This window comes from Buteo buteo, chromosome 21 (assembly GCF_964188355.1).
Source record: "Buteo buteo chromosome 21, bButBut1.hap1.1, whole genome shotgun sequence".
NCBI classification, from domain to species: domain Eukaryota; kingdom Metazoa; phylum Chordata; class Aves; order Accipitriformes; family Accipitridae; genus Buteo; species Buteo buteo.
This window is the reverse complement of record NC_134191.1, coordinates 6,302,431-6,328,122: the sequence shown is the minus strand read 5'-3', so window position 1 is coordinate 6,328,122 and position 25,692 is coordinate 6,302,431. Positions and strand designations below refer to the sequence as shown.

Below are 25,692 nucleotides of genomic sequence, written 5' to 3'. Positions count from 1 at the left end.
ATGGGCTTGTCTCACCCCAGGAACACGCTCTTGCATGGTGGGACATGACAGTAATGTCCACGGCCATGAAGTATCTGCTGCTGGCTATAGCTCAAGGAAGAAGGGGTTCTCTGGAACCCCTTCTATTTGCTCCATGCACCCCTCTGCCCCCTCCCCAGCCCATGCACACACACCTGAGGGCCACATCCCTGCTAAGATGCCTTCTCCACCTGGGCCAAGAGGCACAGCACAGATACTCACTGCGTGGCACCACAGCCCCGTCGAGGAATGCAAATCTGCCAGGGTGACTACCAGCTTTGCCTTTATAGGGTCCAATCCCTGAACAAAGTGGCATTAACTAGGGCAGTCCAAACATCAGCCCTTAGCCTCCTCTTGCAGATCCAAGGCTTCAGCAACCAGCACCCTGATTCCTGCAGCTGCGCAAGCGCTCACTCCAAGCATCCCCACCCCATTCCTGATGGGGCAGAGAGCACTTCACTTGGCTTACTCCGCACAAACACAATCAGAAGCAAATCACTCCCAGTGACCATCACAGAGCAACACGAGCCCATCCTGCGTCAGGAATGTCGCCCACCAGAGAGGTCATCTCCAGGAGACAGCTCTCTCCTCGCACGGAGCTGCCTTCCCTGTGCAGGCAGGGCTCCTATGTACAAGACAGTATTCCCGTTTTGCAAGCCTCGTTTGTACAGGGAGCAGAACCGAAAGTTTCAGAGGCTTTTGCAGCCACGAGACCACCTCACAAGCTCTGGAACATCAGTCACCTTCCACCAGCCCTGTATTGTCCCAGCGCAGTGATGCAGAGGCGCGACGTGACTCTGCTCCGGCACAGTCGCAGGTATCGATGGTCTGGTCCTCTCCTCTTGCCTGAAGAAAAGCTGGGAACCTTCCAGACAAGGACTTCACCACCATAGTATCATAGAATATATAAAGGATTTTGGCCATGGAAGAGTGCCTCCAGCTCAGTGACTAGAGACCCTGAGCTCTTGGAGCCGAATCAGGGAAAGACTCATTTTTAACTCCCCCAATGACACCGCTGTGATTTATTTCCCCGCAGCACATCCGCTCACAGGTCTGTTTCCTCAGGCTCTGGGAAGGGACTCGTACTTTGCTCCCTGGCTCTCAGGGCGCTGGGCTCCTCAAAGACCCAACACCCTGGGAGCCCCTTGAGGGTACATTTTCTTTCATCTTTAATTCAGTACGCCTTGCTAATCTGAACAATATAATTGATTTTCTATGTAGTTGGAGCAATCCATCACGAGACGAGCACAGCTGTCTGGCTCCATTAAGAGGTGGCGTGAGCAGTCTTGAGATATATATACACACACATCTATGTTGTCAGCTTATTCTCATTGATTTTGCATTGTCTGTACAAATGAACAGTTTTGTTATACTTTCGCAACATGCCCCCAAGTTGGTCTTTTTAGCAGTTATTTTTAAAAGCCTGCTAACATTTAAGCTATTATCCAGTAAAAGAAGTAGCAGCATAAAATTCATGAAGTATCCCTGTACCTCATCTCATTCCTAATAGGAAATTAGCAGAGCGACATAATACACAGCCCCATTTTTGGCAGAACCACGCGGAGATACTGGGATGCTGGATTCTTATTGTTTCTCAAAGTCACTCATATGCTTTGCCACAAGCAAGCAATAAAAACTCAAAAATGGACAAGAATGAAAAGGAGGCAAACACCATCCAATGCAGTAATATAAAAAATATTGCAGCCCTCCTAACTTACTGGCAGCGGGCTTTCAGCAAGAACCTGATTTACCCAGGTCTTCAGTAAAAAAGGCAGATAATGAAGGAGAAGAAACACATGATTCTCAGAATCTCCACATGTAGAAATTAAAGCATAGGGCAAGATTGTGATTCTATATAGCAGGTTAACATGTTCAGAAAGGTTTATAGCTAGACCCCCCCAATTTTTTCCTCCATCTCACTTGTGACACAGAAGTTAAGACAAACTGTCCATCTAAAAATCATCAAGACATATTTTCCAAAACATCAGTCCTTTAAAAAGAAAAAAACAAGGCAGAGAAAAAAAACCCTAAACTATTTCTTGGCTACTTAAAGCAATTCCCTGTGATATCCTGAGCCTGAATGTTTATTTGGGGGAAAAAAAAACATATGCAGGATATTTATGCTGTTTCTCTTCAACAGAAACATCCTCCCTACTCGAAGCTGGTTGTTACATGCAATATTTTTAGACATCCATGTGTGTCATCCAGTTAGGAAAAAATAAGAAAAAGAAAAAAGTAATTAGACAGGGTGTAAACAGGAAACCTCAAAAAACTTAAGCAAAAAAAAAAAGCTGACAGAATAACATATCTCCTGAAGTGTAGCTTAGGAATGGGAAATCACGAAGGTTTTTGGTCAGAAGCAAACCCAAATGTGTTGCACTCCCTCCAGACCAGATTTCACCTCCCAGAACTGGGCAAATTACAGAGACATCGCTTGGTGTAGCTGGCCATATGTCTCTGACTTCTATTTTTAAGCCTTTCTTGTTTTAAGAAGGTCTGGAGTCTTCACTACTAGAGAAAGCCAAAAAAAACCCAAACCCTAACAACTCTGTGGCCAAAGAAGAGAGGATTATACATAAGCTGCACATAATTGAGACAAAATTGGGAACAGTTTCTACCATTGAAATGCTCAGAGGTCTGTGCACACATCCCAGCTGTTCTCATTTGGGATGTGCCACAGTTCAGGCTTCAGCAGCCCACGTGCACACGCTGGTGGCACGACCACGTCGCACCGATGGATGACGTGACCTGCCCAGGGACAGGATGGCTGTGCCAGGGTCCTGCATCCACAGAAATACGCACTGCTGGAAACCTTAAAACCACCCCCTCCACCCAGCGAGGCTTCACATCTTTAATATGCCAAACTCCACGCAAAATCTTTTGCAAGTAGCAAACCTCTTCCCGCAACTTTCCTCTACCCTTCGTCTCAAGGTAAACCCTTTGGCTCAGACATGGGTGTTACTGTGCACCCGCGGGGGCTCTGCCTGGAAAACACCCGAGTGTGACACCAGGGATTCGGTCCCAGCTGCACAAAACTGCACGTTATTTCCATAAACTCCTTGCAGGGTAACCGCGTGAAATTAAACTTCACTGGCAGGTGAGTAAGCTCCGGAAGAGACTTTACAGGCAGGAAAAAAACCTGCACTGATGCATCCAGTGGTGAAAGAGAAAGGGCAACCATTTTCACTGAATAAATGGCCAGCACACAAAGCCTTAAACCTGCAGTTTTAAAAGCAAGAAATTGGGCTGCAGTGCATCATTAGGACATGGATTATAAAAACCAGATCATTTATTCCTGAAACAGGCACATCACAGTGGCTCAGGCAGTCAGAGCGCTGAAAAAAATCATATGGATGACAAAAAAGCGAAAGAGCAGTATTCCCACTCGCTTACAAGATGCACGTGCTCGGTTAGGAAATGCTATCCCTTTGCCTCCACAAAGCCTGTGGCATGGGGGGGCCCAAGATCCTGCCATCCTCCTTTTGACCCGTGACTCAGAGGCAGCAGCACTGATTTGCAGGTGTAGGAGCCCAGAGAACCAGCCTTGCACTTAGAAGAGAATTTCAGCTCAAAATCCCTACCTGAGCTATAAAGCATCACCAGTAATTTCCTGTAAGGGTTTTTTCCTTCCCCCAACCCCTCTTCTGTAACTCATAAGCCCGTAAGAGATTTCAAAGCTTAATATTGAAGCCCCTACACTGACCTCAGATTTTCATCAGCATTTAGGTGTTGGGTTTTTTTTTCCTTCAGACCTGAAGGCGTTTAGAATCAGATCCTCAGCTGCCTTATATCAGCATTGCTTCATTGACTTTGATACAACTGGCCAGCTTACCTCTGGCCTGTAAATGTGCACAGCCCAATAAAAATATGAAATAAGATGCAACAATGTATTGCAATATGGAGCTGCCCTTACTAGGCACATCTCAGGAAAATAAAAGCCTGTTGCTGTCCTTCTGGAAGGAAGGGGCCTGCATGCAGCTGGGGGAAGAGGGAAAAAAGTTATAATGGTTTAAATGACCTCAGAGTTTCCTGGTGTGTCTGTTGGGAGAGCAAAGCCTCGTCATGTTCCAGCACTTGGAGTCGCTCAAAGCTTTAAGGAATAAGCAGAAAAATAACAAACAGGAGTTTGGTTTTATACCAGCATTTCTATGGAAAGTTTTTAAGGGATCCGTGTAGGTCTCCAAAAATGCCTTGATGCACATTTCTTATCAGCCTACCAGCAGCCCACGGGTCTTCCCTGACCCAGCATAGGTGCCTGTCACTGAGTGTCCCGTGGTGGGAGATGCTCGGGAGGAAACAGATGGCTGGGGGGCTGGAAATGCTCCACACTCCCACCGGTGAAGATCTGGGGAGGGGAAACATGCCCCATCCCACTGCCACATCACATCCCACTGAGTGCCTCTCCATCACCTCTTTGTCAGCAAGGGGTGCAGCAGAAAAGCCCCCAGGTGATGCCTCCTCTGCACGGTTGCCCTCCCCTTGAAGATTCCTGGACTCACCAGTATCTCCTGCAAAACACAAAAGGTTGGCTCTGGGTCCAAAAACCTCAAGTTTCCCCCCAGTCTCTGCACACCCCAGGCCAAGCAGCCGGTGGGTTCCCTGTCGTGGCATCCCAGTCTGGCTCACGCAGATGTGATAAACTTGCCGTGATCCCTTCGAAGGCGACAGCACAGCTGCCACCAGCTTTACAGGGGGCAGACCATGTCTCCAGACATGCTGCCTCTCCTTCCTAATCTTCAAGTCATAAAGAAACCTTTGGCTGAAGTCCTGGCTCCAATGTAGTCGACAAATTTTGCCGTTAACTTTAATAGGGCCAGGATTTTGCCTTAAATCATTTGTTATCTTGCTATTAACCTTAACAGAAGCCAGTATCTGCTTAACATTAAATAGCCAGCAATGCACTGAAGTGGCTGGCTACATTTTTCACCCTTCGTGCTATGGCAAGCCACCTTGAAGGACCCATCTCACTTCGCCAAGGTGACTCCAAGTGCCACCCCCGTCATTCCCAAGGGCTGCAGAGCTCACCCTGGCTCTGCACGCTCCCGTCCCAACACTCATGGGGTATTTACCCACCGCGATTGCAGGGACTGTACAGAGCCATTCCCAACCTCAGGGTGTCCCTGTGCTTCTTGTCTCAGGACCAGCCAGGCACAGACAGACACTTGAAACCCCGACCGAATACAACATGCACAGAAATAATGTTTTAAGATGAGACAGGCTGGAGAAAACTTACTTAAGTGCAAGCTGGTACAAACGCTCCTTTGATGATGCTTTCCATGGAAATATTGGCTCTGCTGAAGTTTGGCAAAGAGTTAGAGATAAAACACAGTGCCTGGAACAGGGGGCCGAGAGGCTCTCTGAGTTGCATGGCACCGTCCTAAAATAGCCACATGAAGTGAAGATACGATGAAAAAAACTGGCTCCTGCAGAGCATCAACTAACTTTCATGTAAGCCTCACCAGCTGAGCCAGTACAAAAATCTGGCAAAGCAACAGCCCAAGTGCTCTCCCTCGCTGCAGGGACTGTGGCTTTTCAGGGCCGAGTGCCAACACGCTTCCCATGCGATTCTCCTTTTTCCCATTTATTCTACTATTTCTCATTGTAGGGGATGGCAAATCTAAGGAACTCTTTCACTTGCTTTATTGGTGGTTTGCTGATTTGCAGAGGACAACAGGCACAGCCTTTTGTGGTCATTAGAAAGATCCCACTCACTGGAGCAGGTTGTGGGGCTCTAAATCTCCTCCTCCTCTCCCAAGATGCTCAAATGCAAGGCTCAGAAGTAATGATGAGCACGCTGATAAAAAAAACCAAACACAAAACCAGTGACAAATGAAAATCCAGGGAACAAATTAATTCAGTCTTCCTCAAAATGATAAATACTGTATCCCAGCCAGGAGATAAAGCCCTTTTTGTCAAGGGCAAAATATAAACAGGAGAGTTGCTGCTTCTTAAGTCTCTACCAGGAACACGCAACGTAAAAAACTAACCCCTCTCTTCCCCACAAGGAAATTTTGCAGCGTGGCTGCCTTTCCTGACGCTACCGATGGTGGTTTCACATACTCACTGCGGCTCCCTCCCACGCGAGGGTGCAGGGGGTGTTCACCCACGCACAACCTGTGCGCCAGCACGCGGACGAGCGCGCTACCAGCTCACAAGCGGCATCGGTCCCCGTGGCACGAGGCACAGAGACGAACTGCTGCAGAAGAGCCTTCGCCAGCTCTGCCGGCCCCACACTTTTCAGCCGACAAGCAGCATCCAGACAGCATTTCACCTCTCCTGACACTGCCAAAGGCCACAGGGTCTTGCTGGCTGCGTTATCAGTAGATGCTGAGTCTCTCTGACAGAGGGGAAGTGGTTAGGCATGTTCTTGAAGGAACAGCCCCCTCGTTGCATCGGTATTCTCCTCTTATTAAATAAAGGTGTCTCATTCTCAAAACGGAAATGTTTCTCAAACAGGTCACATCATTCCACGACTGCTGATGTTACCATTCCTACCACTTTGCAATGTATTTAAAAGATCAGCAAGAAAAGAATGGACAGGCAACTCTACAGCTAATCCTAAAAAATCAGGAAAATTAATAGGAAACAATCAGTGCAAATCCGCCACAAATATCAAGTCAATGAAATACTCCATCCAACATCTGCTTTCCTTGGCAGAACACAGCTAATAAATTAGTGTCTGGTGGAGACACGCTTATCACCGGCAGCACTGAGACATTGCTGTCGGGTCATTACTGCACACAAGCCCATGGTAATGTTTTGTTCCAGTGCAGTCTCCTGGGAACTCAGAGGGGAAAAAAAAGATCCTGTGGGATCAGAGAGCCTTCCTGAAGCTACTCAGCGGAGCAAATGCAGCATCAGCCCCAGAAAGGGCACAAAGTGGAGGCAGCAGCATCCTCTGCCCTTGAATGAGTGGTACCCACCGCGGGGCAGGACCGGACCCCTGCCATCCTGCGACCTGTTCTGACCTTTTCTCTTCAACCAGGAGGTTGGACACAAATCAGTTAAGCTCCTGCTTCTTTGCTTAAGTCTCTACAACATGAATCTCAGGAGATATTCTGTGCAGAGCTTCTGGTAACTTTTCCTGACACACTTGAAACAGAAACTCAGCTTTCCCTGTTACGGGAATAGTTATGGAAGACTAAAAAAATCCCCTTAGAGCAGGGTTTCCCATCCCCAGAGACCCACACCCTGCCCTTGATGCCTCTTTGTCTCTCCCCAGCCCTGAAATTCTCCCCTGTTTCTTTGATGGCTTCTCACAGGCTGCTCCTCTGTCCCCGTCCCCCCTCGCACTTCTCACTTCTCCACCACCCCCCTGCTCACCCCTGGGCTGGGTTTTTGAGGGATGGCTCCTGAGGCAGGAGACGTCGACAGAGCAAGCCTTAACCTAATATCTGCCATCCTCTCCAGGCAGAACCATGTCCTCTGAGAGCATCTTGCATCTTTTCCCCTCCTACCGCATTGGGGTCCTTGCACCCGGGCTCATCCCCCATCCTGTCCCCATCCTTCCCCTGGACTTTTGCAGCCACTCATGCTTGGCAGCAGCCCTTCAGCAAACTCAGGTGCCAGCCTTGAACAGACATTAGGCAAGCAGGCAATGAAAAATAATAATAATAAAAAAAAGGTTATATCACAAGTCCATCTGAATTGCCTTTAAATCTGTAACTCTCTAAAAAAAAAAAAATGCAAAGAGCAAGCAAGCCAAGAAAAGCCTGAAATCCTAAGCTCTCTGGAAGAAGTCAGAAAAGCAGGTATTGGCTGCAGCGGGCGCTGAGCGGCATTTCTGCGGCGGTGCTGGCAGCGAGGAGCCAGCCTGCCCAGCTGCCAGCACCTATGCCAGGCACTCAGGGGGGTTGAACAGATTTGGACTGCTCCACACTCCACTTTTAAAGCAAAACAAGCACTTCAGATCAAAGGCTCTTTCTCAGCAGCCGTTAACGAGCTCCATGTGCACTGCTGCATCTCCAGCACCAACCACTCCATGAGGGTTTTTTTTGGGCAAGAGGGGTGGGGACCTTACGGATGAGACATTTAATAGTTACATGGTGAAAGGAGCTACTGTACCAGGCACTGACCGCCTCTTCTCAGGACTTATGAATCTGTGCTTTGTTCAGTTTAAATCGTATCTCAAAGCAGCCTATAAGGGAAATCTCTGAAAAGGGGTTTTCTCTATACTCAGAAATTACAGACCTGCTCTCCAGCTGCAGCAAAGTTACCAGAATCAAGCTTGGATGTAGCACTTTCCTAAAGCAGCCAAGGCAGCACTTAAAACAAAGGCAGGAAAAAGCAGCTGTAAATGCTGGGAGTAAACAAACAGCACCTTATCTCCACAATGGGGTGCAAAAGATGCAAAAAAATTTTTATGGACTTATCTCTCAGGGCAGAGAAAAGAGCAAGCAAGAAGGTTTCAGCCTGCACTACTGAAATACCCCAAAACAAACTCGCTTTGCTCTGTGCTGCTTTCTGGCTGCCTGCACTCCCGCACTCACAGCTCCGAGCTCTGCGTGATGTTTTAGTCAGGGCACAGTGTAACAGCACTAAACAACGTTATCTATTGCTGCTAAGCATCCGAAATTAAAATATAGCCTCTTACCTCCGAGCCACACGCCCTGCTGGTTTAAAAGGACTGGAGAAACCCAAGAAGTACTCAACAGCGTGCATGTACTAAGCTTTCACGTTTTCTGTACATTTGAGCTGGGGGAAGAAGGGAGACACGATCCGGGACTTCTTCCGTTGCCATATAATCTCAAGGAAATGACCTTCGCATTTGTTGCTTTGATTACAGATTCAGAAACAAAAGCCTCTCCAGCATGAGTCAGGGGACACAAGAGGTTGAAACGTGATTGTTAAAAATGGAGGCGAACTGGGAAAGCATTACAATTATTTTTGGTTTTCCTTTGCAATATTAACCCCTTTATTACGAAGCAAAGCCAAGTGAAAAAAGAGCAGTTACCGACCAAAGGCATAGCACAAGGTACCAGCCCCGGGGCAGTAAGACAGTTTGCTGTTGGACCACGGGTCCCTACCACCCCCCCTGTGCCACAGCAGCCAGCCAAGGACCCCCACGTTCCAGGGGACGGAACAAGCCTTTATGCTACGACTTGGCACAGAGTTAAAACTTCAAGCCCCCTCCACTTTCGACCCCCAGGAGCAGGGGCTTAGCCCTGCGGCAAGACATCTCCATAGTGCCTTGCTGTGACAGACACCCGCAGGTACAGCGTTTCACTGGATTTCCCAAACTCCTTCCCAAAGCACAGGTCTGCTGCCTCTGATGTGGGCTACAGCACACCAGGGAGGGAACCAGGAGCGCTGACAAAGTTCACACCCTTGGCCATCAATCTGAATTTGTTCTGGGGTCAGGCTTGGTCTCCAGGAGTGTAGTTTGGTGCTGGTAGAGGTGCAGGAATAAGTCATCTACCTGCTGTTCTGCTGCTCCCTTTCCAGGACTGTTTTCTGTGTGCAAAACACCAAGTCATACTTCATCTCCCTGATTTCTCCCCCTCTGGCGCATCAACCTACGAGGCTGCGCACACCTCTGGGCTTTGACACAGCGACACTAACTGTGTAACTGTGTCAGGCAGAGCACAGGTATCACACAAAGGCACAAAAACTGAGCTCTCCTCCAAAAGAAATGCCAAATGACTATATAACACTGCTTTCACTAAAAACAGAAAAAAAACAAAAACAAAACAGAAAACCAAAGAACTGTGCACTCAAACCCAGGAGCCTGTAACCTCCAGAGCTCCAAACATGACCTCAATGCAGTACACAAGAGATATAAGATCTCGAATTTACACATGCAGTTACTTCAAAATCTAAAATACAAGCCTGTTCCTCCTTCACAAACACAGCTCAGCATTATTAATTTCCTTTTATGCGACATGAGTATGGGTACCCAGGCTTTTAAAGCAAACCACTGACTCACATCCTCTGGCCGCTTAAATTACAGTAACAAGACTGATGCCAAGGGAACAACGCAGCCCAGGACCACAGCATCCAACGTGGGCTGGAAGATACAGGCCAGGGGGAACATCACAAAATGCTACCAGAGCAGAGAGGAGCTCTGGACACACACCAAAACAACCTCACCTGGGAGCGAGAAAGACCTCTTCCCTTCATCTGGATGCTCTTCGTCAGTTATTTATGCTCCCAACTGAGCAGCCGCTATGCACAGAGAGGACAAACTATGAAGACTTTTACCACCCCAATTTTTATAATCCATGGATCTATTTTAATAGAAAAAAAAAAAAGAAGTTCAACACCTGGAACAAAGTAACTTGCATTTATCAGAATGGGAAGCAGGAACCTTGGGGTCAAACTTTTGAAAGCAACACCAAATCAGAGACATGTGGCTCCCACTTCTCAGAGGTACCGAGCCCTCTTGGTCCACCTAAACTCCCCCAAAGAGAAGACTCTGTGTACTGAGCATTTGGGGCCAAGAACAGGCTCCATTAAGCTGCAGAGCACTGCATAAAGCCAGAGTCTTACTGACACTGCTGGGAAGAGAAGCAGGGCTGCCTGGTCCACACGATCAAACAGCGTGAGTCAGCCCTGACCCCCTCGCCTGGGGCTGCCTCCGTAAATTGCCATCAATCCAGACACCTCCAGAGGGCAACTCACCCCAGCTACCCCAGACACCTGGGATGCACTGAGGTGCCAGAGGTGTCTCGCCCTCCTTGTTTAATGCAGAGGAACTAGCTTTGATCAAATATCCACCTTTTAAATAGCTGCAGACAAAGAGGTTTGGTCCCGTCCCCCCCCCAAAGTTACTTTGTAAAAGCTAACATTCTCAGAGTCATGAGACTACAAAAGCTCTCCGTACAATGCTCAGGATCAGAGTTTTATAAAAAAAAACAAACCCCAAAAAACCCCTATAAGCTGGCCCCACAGTGGGCAGAAGGATGCCAGGTCAGGTCCAGCCAGCTGGTCCAGACTGCACCAGCAACATAAGGGGTGGCAGCTGAGACAGTTTTGGGAGAGTATTTCAAGAATAACAGACTTGCATTTGTCTCCAAAACACAGACTCCAAAGCCCCAAAATAAGATGGAAAATAGACAGTGAGTCATTTTTCCTTAGAGAAATGATGTGAAGGGTACCTGGGTGGTGCCAACTTCTGCCCTGCTGGGATAACCACAGGGACAGGAATAGCTGGAAGAGGAGAAGAACACAGCTCCTCGGAGGATCCAGGGCTTCCAAACAAATACAGATCTGGGCTGTGTAATTCAGCTGTACTCTGGGCCACAGATAGTTTTTCTGAACAAGAAAAATTAGAGTTTAAAAGAAATACAGCGTGCCCGTAAAAGGTTTCAGCAGTGGGAAGCTGTTGGGGCAGCAAGAGTTGAGCAGAGAAAAGTCTCTAACTCAGAGGCCACCAGAAGAACTCCAAGCTGGGGTTTAAGGGAAAGCAGTGTTGTGACTCCTTACGAAAGGGTACATAACCCTACAGCAAATGCAGCACACCCCAGCCTCTCTGAATAAGGTGAACAGATGCAATGTGCTTGATACTAGAGAGGAATTACTCACTCCCACTTCGCTACAGCTTAGCAAACACCAACTTGCATGCCGGCTAAGTGCACCTGCCCAACCAGATTCCCAATGGGCTTCATCTACACCATACTTGCTCTGCCAAAACAATTGTGGCAACCAGACGCTGCCAGTCTGGCATCAGTTGAACGACTCTACACTCAACACAATGGGGACCTCTTTGCCTAGGGCAGCAACCTTTCTGGAGAGATTGGTCCCCTCTTATTTTTCTCCTGTCTGTCTACAACCTCAGTTTTCCTTTCCTATTGCACTTCTGCTGCCTTTTTTTTCCCCTACTTGTTTGTCTTCCCACACTTTCTTGCAAGTCTGTGCTCAGTTGGGAGTATTGAGGGTTTTGGCATACACTTTTTTTTATTCCCTGGTCTCTCCCCTCTCCTCCCTTGCTTGCACAGCCTGTACTTTTCATGCCATGTAATTCTTGCACTGCCCTCTCCTGCTCTTCCAGCTTCTCCGCTGCCATCCTCCAGTCCTTTGCCTTCCTCGCACATGCACAAGCCAGTAACCTGCCTGCACGAGATACCAACACGCGTGGCCTTCTCACGCCATACACCCTCTGCCCAGCCCACATCACCCTACCTACAAACCACTGGCCCAGCAAAACGTAGAACCAGGACACTCGGAAAACAGCACGTAATTAGCAGCAGCCCTGCGGTGCAAGTGCTGTATGCAGTAACTTCTCCATCACCACTCCCAGCTCTGCTAGTACCACACATTTGCACCCAAAAGCAAGCAAGAAGATGAGCACTGGGGCACCCATCACTGGGACAGCACCTGTTCTACATCTGCTGGAACAGCAGCGACAGAAACATCACAGTCTTAAATCTAATGTTGCTTGGACTGTCAATGATGGCTTTTCATGGCTGAAAACAAGCACATTCAGGTTATTCTCAGCATTTTGATGCCCCTTATTCTCCCCACCTCTCATTCACCAACATGCAAAGCTGATGCATGTTTAAATGAATGACTAATTAGCAGGAAAAAGTGTACATGTGTACTTGTGTGTGGGAGGGTATTTAGGCTAATATATTCCAGCGCTGATAGCTTTATCCTCTTTGCAGTCTCTGAGAATGAACTGGCCTCCATCTGTACAGAAGATTAGTAGAACTACTAATCACTAATTATGACTCAGAGGTTTTAAGAGCAACACAGACTGTACAAGGGTGGCCTGATTTTTAGAAAATGAGGAGACAAAGATAGCACAGTGTTATTTTAAGCACATGGACAGTCCATCCAAGATTGCAAAGGACTGTAGTGACAATGCTAGCAAAAGAAGTGAGAGAAAACTAAATGCTCAGAAGGACAAAAAATGAAGTATGGGAAAAACCAGCACGTGCCTGAAACTTTTAATTTACCTTTTCATAAGCCTCTTGTCCAGTCAGAGCAAGCTGGCCAGCCTCTCTGCACAAGACCGAAATGGAGATTTATCCAGGCAAGTTCATACAGTGATACCTTTGTACAGGAGTCCGTGTCTGAAAAGTGGCGCCAGCAACATTTGAAATCTAACGTATTTTGTGAAATGCGTCAGATCGAAGAAAAAAAATATTTATACAGGCCAAAGCGGTTAGTGAATAGAAGGCACTGTTTGAAACTGGCACCGTGACACCCTGAAGGAAATGAGATGAAGTTCACAGTCTGGTTGTGATGTTAGTCTGCTAGGGAAGAGGGAGGAGTGGTACCAAAAAAAATCGGGTTTTTTTTTGAATAAACTCTCTCGAACAGAAAACGTTATATCGTGAGCTCAAATGGAAACATGTCTGGCAGAGAGCTTTGGAAAGCTGCTGCGGGAAGCGTGTAAAGCCAAGTTTAACTCTAAGCTGTCAGGAGGCGGTGCCCAAAGCGGGTCCTGTTCTCAGCTCTGCAAGAGGCTCCCCAAAGCCCCAGCCGCAGGGAAGCCTCCACGTGCCGTGTTTGGACGTGACGAGGGTTTCAAGCAGAGCCAAAGCTCTGCAAGTGATGTACGAGCAGTGTCACAGCATTAGATCAGATCACTTCAAAAAGAGAAACAGCTGGATGAAAGCAGTCAGAGCAAAGCTTTTCCAGAGCAACTGGTAATCCCCAGCGCCTAAGTTTAAATCTTTGAAGGGGCACATATTCAGCGTTCTCTAAAAAGGTCTTCAAGCTCCCTTTGGAAAGCCCTGACCCATAAAGATGCCCGAGATGCTTCCTCCGAGCATCGCTCCCAGGGTCTGTCTGGTGTGGAGGAAGGAAAGCTCTGCCCTGACAACACAGCGCTTCCCCTTCGTGCTCACCCTCACCACTCCAGCGCCACATTGTGAAAAGAGAAGAAAAAAGGGCATCTCCAATTTGCTGTCAGCAATGTTTATGATGAAAAGTTAAGGTGTGGTAGCAGAGGAAACATGGTCCTCACTATCCAAACCAACTACGTTAGCACCATAGGAAACAGAAGTCAATCGCTTCCTCTCACTCCTCCACCCCAGGTACGTATGGGACGGACACATGTACAAAGCTTATTTGTTGTGCTTCATCAGCAAAATTTTTTTCACTTCACACAGAGGAAATGACCTTTCAGAGGTTAAAAAGCACTCTGTCCAAAAAAACCCACATGACTTCAATTTACACTTTTACACCAGAGATTGTTAGCCAAATTGCCAGCGTAACTGAATAGCTTAATTGCAAAGACACTTCCATACCTGGTTTCACGTCCAGCAAATATTAATCACAACATGTCATCGTATTCTGCAGGGAGTTTGGGGACAGTTTGCCTGGTTTCTCTTTTCCACTTTGCATCGAGCAGACTGACTGACATCCATTTTAACCCTGACACTAAAGCACTCACTTGACCAGTTTTTGATTTATAAGAGTTAGTTGCATTATCAAATGGACTGTGATGCAATTTTTCTTTCATGCTTAAAGCAGAGGGGCTAACAAGGAATGACTGGGCTGTGGGATGTATAGGTGAAAATTGGTATTCATACCTCAGGGGAAGACATGCACCAGAATATGGTAGTGTTGACATCCCAGCAGAATTCAGGCCAGTGATAACATAAGTAACTAAACACAGGATAGATGTTGATTGTGAAAGTTTTGGGCTTTACCACTGCTTATTAACCTCATTTATGTACAAATTTCACTTTCTGTTTTACCGCTCTATAATTAGATTTAAGACAGGTGGCCTATAAAGCCAGCATGTGGAGAGCCCTTCCAAAACCTTTATTTTGGAAGAAGTATCAGGACACCCAGAAATGCAACACTCTCCCACTGTGGGCAATGGGGCAGGGGGGCTCTGGGAAGACCCCAAAGCCCGGCTGGCAGGTCAGAGCACTATATGCCAGATCTCCACAACAAAATACAACCCTCACTCCATTCCCTTATAGGAAATGGGTGCCCGTGGATGAAAGCATCTATGCCAAATTCTCACCTAGGATTTTTTCCAAGTCCTAATAGCCCCAATAACTCGTATTGACTTGTTGCAGTTAGAAGATCTGTGCCAGCTCTTCCATCAGCTGTCTCTGCAAGCCTTGTTTTTTCCTAGGACAGGCTTTCAGATGCTCTCTACCACAGACAAGGCAATGTTCCCTGGCATACAACCCAAGCGCTCACGGAGAGGATAAACTCACATACTGTACAACCCTCCTCCCCTCGCATGGGTTCAGAGGTTATTTCAGAGTGAAACGGGACGCCCCGTCAGCACTTTGGCTCAAACTCCTCCAGTTGAATAGGCTCTGGGCAAATGGGACATCCCTTCTCTTTTGGCAGATGAGACAGATGATGGCAAGCGCCCTGGAGCGGAGACCAGCTTGGGGAAGTGCCTGAGCTTGGCTTGCTGGGCTGGGGCTGAAGTCCCTGCACCAGTGACTGGGTGAAACAACGGCCAGTAAGACCTTGGAAGGTGCTTCCCACACACACGCTAGAAACAAGAGGAATAAAGAGAAGGTGACTGACAAAAGCTGGTTGGTTCTTGCTGTTTTTTTGGTTGGTTGGTTTTAGTTTTGTTTTTGGCTTTTTTTTTTTTTTGTACTTAAAGCTGCTAAGGCAGGTAAAGGCTTTATGCCGGCAGAGAGGATTTCAGCCAGACAGCTCTGCCCGCGTGACAACTTCTGCACCTGCTGACTTCTAAAGACATCGGCAAGAGCCCTGCGTAGAAGCATGAAGGTGTCAGTGGTTTCCCTGTGCTGGGATTCAAGCTCAGGTCTCACGTGAGGCGAGCAAGCATTTTATATTTAAAAAAAGAAAGACCAAAAAACCCCACAACCACCATAACAAACTTAGCAGCCCAGGGAGAAGAAATCCTGCTGGCTTACCTTTCACCATAATAATGTACTAATGATTAAAAAGGGACCTGCTAGCAGCGTCCAACTCGCCCGAAAATAGCCACTGAGCCACAAAACATGAACCCAAAATATGGATCAAAGCAAACTGAAGCCTCTGGGGCTGACCAGCAGCGCAAGTGCCTGTCACCTCACCTTTCCCTGCATGTCCCTTGCACATAGCTCAGTGACAAAGTTCTGACTTGTTTCCCAATTTGTTACACCGTGTACAGCTCAGGGAGTCCTTAGAGAGGGCAAAAGTATAAGTTTAGTCAAAAGAGCCTTTATATACAATCCGTGGTATTTTTCACACTTGGAATATGAAAGAGTTACAGAAATATGAACGAGTTACAGAAATATGAACATTCTTGATGAAGCCAAGGTGTGAAAGGACTTTGTTAACCACCTGTCCGCATGCCAATATTAATAAGGACACAAGGCAAAAACATGCTTTCATGTGGCTGCACTAACTACAGGACTTCTCCTAGCAAAAATTTAAGATGACAAATAGCATCCCTGGCAGGTAGGAGAGTGTTGTTATATCCATTTTACAAATAACAGAGGCACAGAGAAGGAAAACAATTTGCCCAAGTTAATGCAGGATCTGTGGTAACGATGGGAGACAAAAGCTCACGTCCAAGATAAGAGCCTAGTCCCACAGACACTGGAACATCCACCTCCTCTGAGAAACAACCCCACGGAGAGCTCTGCACTGCGTGTTTTGCTCCTGTACTGCTCCAGTGAGCCCGAGGTGAACAAGTGTAACCCAACAGGGCTCAGAGTACATCTCTGTATGCAGGGGTCATCCAGCTGCCATCTCTAGAGATTCCCACAGCTTCAAGTGTTTAAAAAAGAATGGAGAAGAAAAATACTGTTTGATTCAACCTCTTACAGGGCTCTGATAGCCAAACAGACAGGTGACATTTAATGCTGTGTGCTCGGTCCTGCACCCACCAGACTTGGACACGATACCGCCAGTAGTTTTAACGGCAAAGAGCCAAGAGTTCAGCACAAAAAGCAATGCCTTACACAACCCAAAAGGGAAGAGCTGCAGGGCATTCTTTCAGCCATCTCTCTTTAATACATCCCGAATTACCCCTAGGAAATTCCTGATGTTAAAATGTGAGCATCACCTTGCTCCTGCCTGGTTTCATCTCCCAGGGATGACCCTCGGAGCAGCGAGCACGGACCAACAGGTCACTGCATGTCCCCAGCAGTCCGGCTGTGCTCTCCTCGTGGCTGTGACAAGCTGCAGGCAGAGGGGAATGGGGAAGGGGCACTCCCTGTCCACCCCCCGGCTTAAGGGCCACCTCAAAGGACAACAGAAGGACCCATCTCCTCTTTTAACCCATATTCACATCCCCACTTTAGGACACATGCACAAGTCCGCGATGCCTTTCATAAAGACAAGACAGATTAATCCACCAACAGCCACTAGGACACAGTAAGTTTGGGCAGAGATACAGTCACGATTCGTTTTGACAAAAAAAAATATATCTCTTTTCTCTTTGAGCCAACCATCAGAGAATCGCAGCTGAACAGGCTGAATACAGCTGTTGTCAGAGCTGGTCCTTACTGAGCCATTATTCCAGCCCTGGAACGATGGGGTTTGCCTCCACGGGGATGCAGCAGGCAGCGAAGGCGGTCCGAGCTCCACATTCTTTATGTGAGCAAACTCCAAAAATAACACCCACACAGTACAGGTGTAGCTGACTTTTATTTATAGAGAAATAAGGAAGCCAGGGCTGCATCCCCACATTTCTTCAGGTCAGTAAAGGTGGGCAAACGGAGAGCAATGATGCCTGCACTCCTGCATTCCCTAACTGTACGTGATCCATATTCCTCAAGTGACACACACACCACATAAATCACAAAGTGTTTACATCCATCATCTGTACAAGATGCCAAGATGCATTCAAGCACTTGGAAGCACTTCTATCACTGTAAAGCTGTTCTCCCACTCCTGGGCATACCTTAAAGCTAAATAGCAACAGATCCCTTTGGGATTAAATGGGCACAGATGTCTTTTTAGCATGACTTTCCCAGGGAAGTTAAATCCTGATGGTTCTGGAGAGCTGTTTGCTGCAAGCTGTGTCATTCTCTGTATTGCAACATACCAGGGAGAGAGGAGAAACAGCTTTGAAATATTCAACATAACATAGCAAACACACACTGACACTGTGACCAGGCACACATCGCAAGTTTACATGCGAGACAAAAATAAATACAGACACAAAAATAAATAACTGCCAGCAAAAACAGACTCCAGAAAGAGTGACACCACCCTAACTGCAACTGGATACTACAGTAACTGCAAGTACGGTGCTGTGTTTTTTGCCTGCAGGAAGGGGAGCCTCCCAACTGTTGTTTCAGTACTCACTGCAGCCCCCCCAAATAGCAATCCCTTTGCAAGTCAAAGTACTATCGCGTTACAGTCTGCCACTATTCAGCGACACAAACAGCAGAAAAAGCTACAGCCGGTCTCTCCCATGGCAGCATCGTGCTGAGAGCCGAGCTCCGACTCCCACATCCCAAGCGCGAGGATGGTGACGGCAGCGAAAGGGGCTCCGAGGGGCTGCGATACAGGGGGCACTTGGCTGCCGAAACACTTTAAACTAGCTGAAAAAACATAGAAAAGCGTAGAAAATATGCCCCCCAAACCCTGAATTGAAGGCAGATGCGCAGCGCTGGCTGTTCGAAAGCAACGTCGGACATCAGCTCCGACTGGGATATAAACCTGCCGAGCATCTCCACAGCGGGGCTGCTCGATGCTCTTCGCCTCGCCCGGGGTGCACGCACCGGGGAATCAGGCAGGGGAGCGAGCACGTGTCCGTCAGGTGGCACGATGCTGTTTTTTTAACAAAACCCGGGGCGATTACCGGGAGGATTTTTACCTGGTAGACGTCCCGGAGGCCGCACCACGCTCGCAGGGCTTGCCGGCATGCCCGCAGCCGGGCAGCGTACCACCTCCTCAGAGCCGCCACCGTCACCGTCCAGACGAAGCGGCTCCCGCCGAACAGCAGATCCTCCACCCCGCACATGAACACCGAAGCCATGAGCTCGTCCGCCGGCAAAACAAAACCTCCCCGTCCCGGCCGGCTCCCGCTGGCTCTCGCTCCCTCGTTCAGACGCCTGGCATGACGGCAGCCCGGCTTTATACGGCGGGCGGAGGGCAGGGGTGTTGCGCAGAGCCAGGGTCAAGCCTTAAAACAAACTCTTCTTTCACGACGCTTCCTGGGCAGATTCCCAGGCATGCCCCGGCCAGCGGCGCCTGAAGCCGAGCCAGAACTGCAGTAGCTCAGCCTTACCAGCAGCTCACACAGCAGCCTTGTCCTTCTTAGCAGCTTATATAAATCTCTGTTAAGCTCCAGTAGCTACCACTATGTTTTCTAATTAAATTTTAACCCTTTTGCCATATGCCCCGACAACAACCCCATTTCGACGCTACAGGAGGAGAAGGGAACGGCTCGGCAGCGTTAATCGCCGCCGCGCTCCGGTTAGCCGAGCAGGCGATCCACGCACAGCTCCCGCCTGACACACGGCATTATCTGCCTCCGACACCTCCTTATCTGCCACGCAGGGAACAAAGCTGTCATCGTTTTTCTCCCGGATGATCCCGTGCTCAAATTATACGCTAGAAATCCTATTTTAAAAAAGTACCTCCAGCAGCCAGCGAGCGGAGCGGGGGGGGGGGGGGGGGGGGAAGAGGAAAAAAAAAAGGGGATCAGAATACTCCTGCAGAAATAGATGTACTAACTTCTCTTCCAGCTCGCATCGCGGCAGATGCCCACAGCACAGAGCCATTTCTCTGCTCTACACCTCCCCCTTGGCTGTTGCATCGTACCAGTTAAATGCTCAACAGCTGCTAAAGAGGTGATTTTGCTCTACTCTTGAACTAACTCCATTAATGCAGCACTTGCTGCATGAGAAAAACAAAGCTACTCATGCTAGCTGAGCTCTTCACAAACAGCCCACAGCAAATAAACACTGAAATAATAGCCCACAAGAGACTCCAGCCTTGCCTTGATAGTCGGTTTAAAATTAAGCAGCACCTTGCTCTTCTGGGGCTTAAACTGTTAATGCTGCCAAGCCACACCTTTCATTTGTGAGCTCTTTCCTATTAAAAGCTAAGGGAGGGTGGAAGTCAAAGGACAATTAATCTTTTTAAGACCCTCTCAGAGTTCGACATTTCCTAAGCTTTTTAGGACAGGAGCTGCGGGGAGCCCCACATGCCACCCATCAGCACCTTGCTGAAGAAACTACTCAAAAAGCAGATTTTTGGCTAAAACCATCCGCAAGACCAACCTGTAAAATAATCTCTCTTGTGCAATGAAACAAATGAAAAAGGGGCAGGAACAGCTTGCGTAAAGGCTGCATGGGAGAGCTAAATCCCATGGCATTGCTGGTACTGCTTCCCCAAGGGTACTGCCTGCAAACAGCCTCCACACCGGAGCTGCAGCAGCCCTGTCCCAAAGGCTCTTCATGGGAAGAAAACACCCTGCATGCTTGTAGCACAGTACAAGTACTCACAAAACCCATTTCGTTCTGTATTAATCAACCTTTACGTATTGAAAGAGCCTACGCTCACGCATAGTGAGCTCCTGTGTCATAGTTGGGGTGATGCAATTCTGTAGACAGATGACTGCCTGGTTTAGATGGGCTTTGGACCTGCGCGTCTCCAAGCATCACACTTTCCTTTTACACATAACGAAGCAAAAGCAGCTCTCCTCCTCCTGATGCCGGTATCTATTGGCTATGCTGCTGCCAGGAAGTTTAAATCTCTCCAAGCCTTACTTTCACACGGGGAAAAACAACTGTATTTCAAATGTTCTTAGAAGCCCTTACAAAGTGAGCTGGTGCAGAGAGAGATACAGCTTGTTATAACAAGAAGCAAGCAAATACTTGGGCTCTACATTGAAATCCAGCATCCATATACCCACCCCAAGAGAGTTTTATCACCCCTTTGAATGCTGTCTGAGAGCCAGTGGCCACAAGGAAATCTTCCTCTTCCTCCAATGTTGCCCATCATCACTGTTCTGCATTTAGAGGACTTTAACATCAACACACATGCACAAAACAGAAAAAGTTTCCGGGAGAAAGCAGTGACAAATATCTACAGAGTTATTCCAATAACCTAAGCCAGTAGCAGCACCAGGTTCGGCAGCAGATAATTGCCATTGCCTCAGATAACACTGCTTTGGAAAGGAACCAGCCAGGAAAATCTACAATGGCATCTGTGCATTATGGTCAAGTCATATCCACATTTAAGCAGAGTTAAAAAAAAAATCCAATTTTCAAGTTCCATTTCTAAAAGAAAAGAAAAGGACCTTTGTAGTTAAAGAAACAGTGCAGGGAACAGCCCCATCCTGTGCCAGGAAAATCCAGCCAATCCACTATGAAAAGTTTAAATGCTTCTGCTTTATGCCTGCTGTCCTCAGCGCCTTTATTTTCCGTATCACTTAACTAGGTTGAAAAATTAAGGATGATGAGGATTTTTTCCTTAAACACAACACAAGAGATTTGTTGTTTGGTTTTGTTTTTAAATTGGTCTGTGACCCATAGTATCTTTAAATTGAACTTACACGTTTTGCACTGTTACTCTTTATGCTTCACAAGTTACTGTGTGCCTGAGCAATGGCCTCAGGTGGTTCCATCTCAGAAGGCAGAGCCATATGTACCCAAGCCCTCCCTCCTCAGTACTCCTAACCGCTTTACCCATCAACATTTCCATTACCTTGTGCAGACTTTATGCTCTTATAGTCAAGTTACGGCTCCACTTGCTCTATGCTAGAGCAAGGCAAGGACCTTTTCCTCACCCTTACTTAGGGTACACGGACTTCAAGTCCAGTCTCACAAATAAAAGCTTCACACTGTCATCCCAGATAAAGTAGGTGATAAATAAGAAGTAAGTGCCATCTGGACTTCACCTTCCCAGTTGACCCAAGTACATGAGGCAGTAATCACACCACAGTGCACTGTCCCTTGAACCTGGAACATAGCATTGAACACCCACAGGACAAAAAAAGAGCAAAGAAAGTTTATGATGCAAAGAGCAGCTAAGTGCAATTCAGAATAATTTTTGTAGTTTAATATGCAGCTGATGAATTACCTGTTCAAATCAATCTTAGTCTTTTATTGACTTCCACTTTCAGAACCTGATTGCAAGTGGGTTAACTTGAAATACCTAAATAAGATCCAGGCTCCTTGGAGTCAGAACACAGATCACAAAATTCAGCAAGGGAAAGCCAGTAAGATACCCAGGTGGTTTCCAAAGTCTGTAGTATCCAGATCTCTATTCTGTGAAGAAGGGGAGGTGGAGGAAGATAGATATCTCAGGAAAGGTCTTTGTAGATGTATGTACCACTTTCAAAGGAACACAACAGACAGCTACTGCAAATCTGTTTGATGTACAGTTATATGAACAACAGGGCATTCATTTCTGGTAAGGTGTAAGCCTACACAACACGAATCTAAGGAGAACACCACTTGAAAAGAAGACAGAAAACTTGATGTGTGGCAGATTCATGCTTTTCCTTACATTATCGATCATCGTTCCAGAATAATGAGTATTAAAAAGAGAACAAAGGCTTGCTAGCAACATAATAGAAAAAGACGATCCCAAGTGGATTCTCAGGCTTCCTTGCATGTTATCTTCTGTACCAAAATGAATGGAACGAGGCTTAGCTGAATTACTGCTTTTCTTTTCAGAGTAGTTTATATGAAGTTCACATGAATAGAGAATTCATCTACCTGTGAGAGCACAGGACAAGAGCATCAATCTTCCCTTACATCTACAAAGCAGTATTGCCCCTAGATATGGCTTTTGATCAGACATACAGGAAAAAGGACACAAACACAAAGGCCCTACTGGCAGGTAGTGAAATTAAAGCTTTGATCATTTTTGGTCTCTGAACCTTCATCAGTAAAAGGTGAGTTATTGTGCAGATGCACAAAATGCCTAATTATATGGGCTAGCAGATGTCCGTCCTAACTGGCGCTTTAAAACACACTTGAATCCATAATTTGTCCTCATATATTGACTACACATGATTGCAACCAATATTCATAATATTCTGTAGAGCAGGTGGTGAAGTTCAGCGAAGACCAAAAAACCACTGAGACAGCCCTCACAAGGTTATGAGAAACAGTTCTGTTTCATGGCACACGTTGCTATTTTGAGACCTGCTGTTACCTCACATCCAAGGGTTCAAACCCTCAAGCCCTGATACCCTGGGATGGTCTCAGAGCAATGATAAGCATCGTAGCAGTCCATGCTAGGATCCAAAGGGCTGTGGTACCACATCGTCCACTGAATTCCCAGCAGAAACCAGCTGCAGTCCCACCTCATCCTGCTACACCCAGACGTGTTTCTCCTTTCTGCACAAATCCGTGTACAGATTTTCATCAAAATTTTCCCATTTTGCTCCAGTTACAAGCCAACAGTGCATGATTACACTGCTTTGAAAAATATATTTTCAAAATTGCCCAAAGGTGCTGATTTGTAGTTTTCATGAGCATGAACAACAGGATTACTTGGGAATTAGTACTTTCTCAGACAATGCTGAAGCTGCATATCCCAACACTTCTCTTTTTTTTTTTTTTAAATTCCTGTCATGAAACAAGCCTGTCAAGCTGTGAACATTAATGCAATTAACCCCAAATAAAGATGAAGTGACTTTTCAAAAATCATTTTTGCTACACTCTGGCCCTTAATTACCAACTTAATAAAGTGAAATACAGTCATCGGGCGCCTTCTCTTTGATGTTGTAACCTCTCAGTACCTAAGATGCTTAAAAAGCAGCACTGGTGCATAGGATAAGTCTGTAATCCAACCTGCCCTGATCAAGAGCTTTTCAAGCACGATTCAACTTCTGGCAAAAGGTGTTTGCAAACCAATTTGGTTCTTTGAGATTATTGGGAAAAAAAATATCACAAGATATTCCTAACTAGTCTTCTTTAATCCTTTATATGAGCACGAATTTGGGGGACCTCTCGGAAATAAGTCTATACTTCCACAAAGATTTATCTACTGCCATTCATGTTATCAAACTTTAATTTAGAAAGCAAATTAAATCTGCATGAAAGGGCCACACTACTCTTTAAGGCTAATAACAGCATCTGATGTAGGTATTTGGACTCCTCCCCAGGTGCTAACACCAGGAATTTTGATTCTCAGCCTTTGCCCAATAAACTGCACCTAAGTCAAGTGACCGATGTAGCTGAAAGCCACAACTAGACCCAAAAATGATCCACAGCTGCAGATGGAGGCTTTGGTACCTAGTGCTCTTCTCTCTGGATGAGGCACAGCCCCTAATAAGCTTATTTAACAGCAGCCTTACATACTTCTAAATGACTTTTTTCCTCCTCTCAGAGAGCTTGAGCTGTACATATATTGCTCTACACTAATGATATAAACATAATGCTGTGACAAATAAACACATTTTTGAAGATGAACAGCCATTGTGCCAGAAACATGAATTTCCTGCAGTCTGTATCCCATAGTAAACTAATTAGCCCTTCATGTCAGAAATGAAGTGCCACTGCCTTTTAACTTGATAAATGATTAAATAGCTTGCAGTCTGCTTCCTTGAACAGCAAACTTCCATACCTGCTGTACCTAGAACTACAAAATCAGGTCAGGTTCAAAACAAGTAGCATATGCTCCAGTTTCACAGCTCAGAGTTTATCATCTTTCACTACCACACTATCACCATCAGAACATCACCCAGTTTTTATAACACAAATCTGGCTCCTCCAGTACTTTATGGCCAGTGCATCAGGGGTATAATTTGGCAGAGCTCCACTGACTTCAGTGAAACCTGACATATCCATACGCATACAACCAGGTGAGGATGTAGTTCAAGAAGTCTACGTGCAATTTGGCAGCAGTGAGCACGACTTCTAATGCATGTCACTATTTAACATATACCTATATACAAATTGTATTTAAATTTTTATACACACTTATTTCTAAGTCGGTAGAAGTCTACAGTCCTGTAAAGTCAGTTTGCACAGGAAAAGATACGTAATAAGGGGAAACACCACCCCAGCTTCTGGGGAAAGAAAGATGAAAAAGCATGAGAAAAAAAGTTATTTCCAGCTGAAAGAGGATTTGTTTCTACCACACACACAGCGTTTGTGAATGCTTTCAGACAAACCGCATCTTTGTGCCCTTTCTCAGCAGCACGGATGATGGCAAGCTGGGGACCCGCAGGAAGGTTGCCATCTACCCAGTCACCAGCACCGCTGTCTGCAGTTCTCCAGACATGGAGACCTGCCCCGGGAACACCCTACAGCAGGTCAGGACGTCTGTGGGATTAATGCAACCCTGCCTTCCTCACTCCAGGATGGGGCAGGAGCCTGAGAGCCATCCTCCTCTTCTCCGCTTCATGGGAAGGGCTTCCTTCTCATCAGGAGGGGAGAGTCACCACTGGTGACACGGGAAATCATCCGGCACTCGGTGCTACTCCCAAGTCACATCTGGAGGAAACGAGAGGGCAAACAAGCACAGGGTGGAAACCTGCGGCATCCTCAGGGCTGTGGAGAAACGGGCACCACCATCACCACCACCGCCTTCCCCTGAGAAGGCTTCACCCAGGGCGGTCACCATTTTCTCCAGTGCTGCTGGAGAAAATGGTTCACCCTGCGCCGGCCCGGCCCTTGCGAGAGGGAGGCACCCCTCGACCTCCTCCATGCTTGGGCCATCTCTCCGTGGAGCACCCACGGGAAGCGACGGCACGGAGGAGAGGCCGTGGATGCCTTTGGAAGCTGCAGCAGAAGAGTGGTTTCTCTCCAAGCTGCTGATTTTGCTTTCCTAGCATCCAGCCACATAGCGGGTCACTCGTGCGTGGACTGCGCCCGT

At 47.0% G+C, this 25,692-nt stretch overlaps 1 protein-coding gene across 4 annotated transcripts in view; it reads right to left on the bottom strand.

The window, feature by feature from the left end:
* The window catches only part of FRMD4B (FERM domain containing 4B), a 117,885-nt gene that overhangs the window by 66,551 nt on the left and 25,642 nt on the right, over window positions 1–25,692 (bottom strand). Inside the window, exon 1 of one of the 4 annotated variants that reach the window (XM_075053602.1) lies at window positions 18,725–19,299. The exons of 2 other annotated variants lie outside the window; for them this stretch is intronic. In XM_075053602.1, coding sequence (XP_074909703.1) covers window positions 18,725–18,886 — 162 coding nt within the window. In that variant the 5' untranslated portion in view covers window positions 18,887–19,299. Of the gene's footprint in view, window positions 1–240; window positions 359–18,724; window positions 19,300–25,692 lie in introns of those variants that run through there. One more of the 4 variants, XM_075053605.1, reaches the window with a different exon arrangement.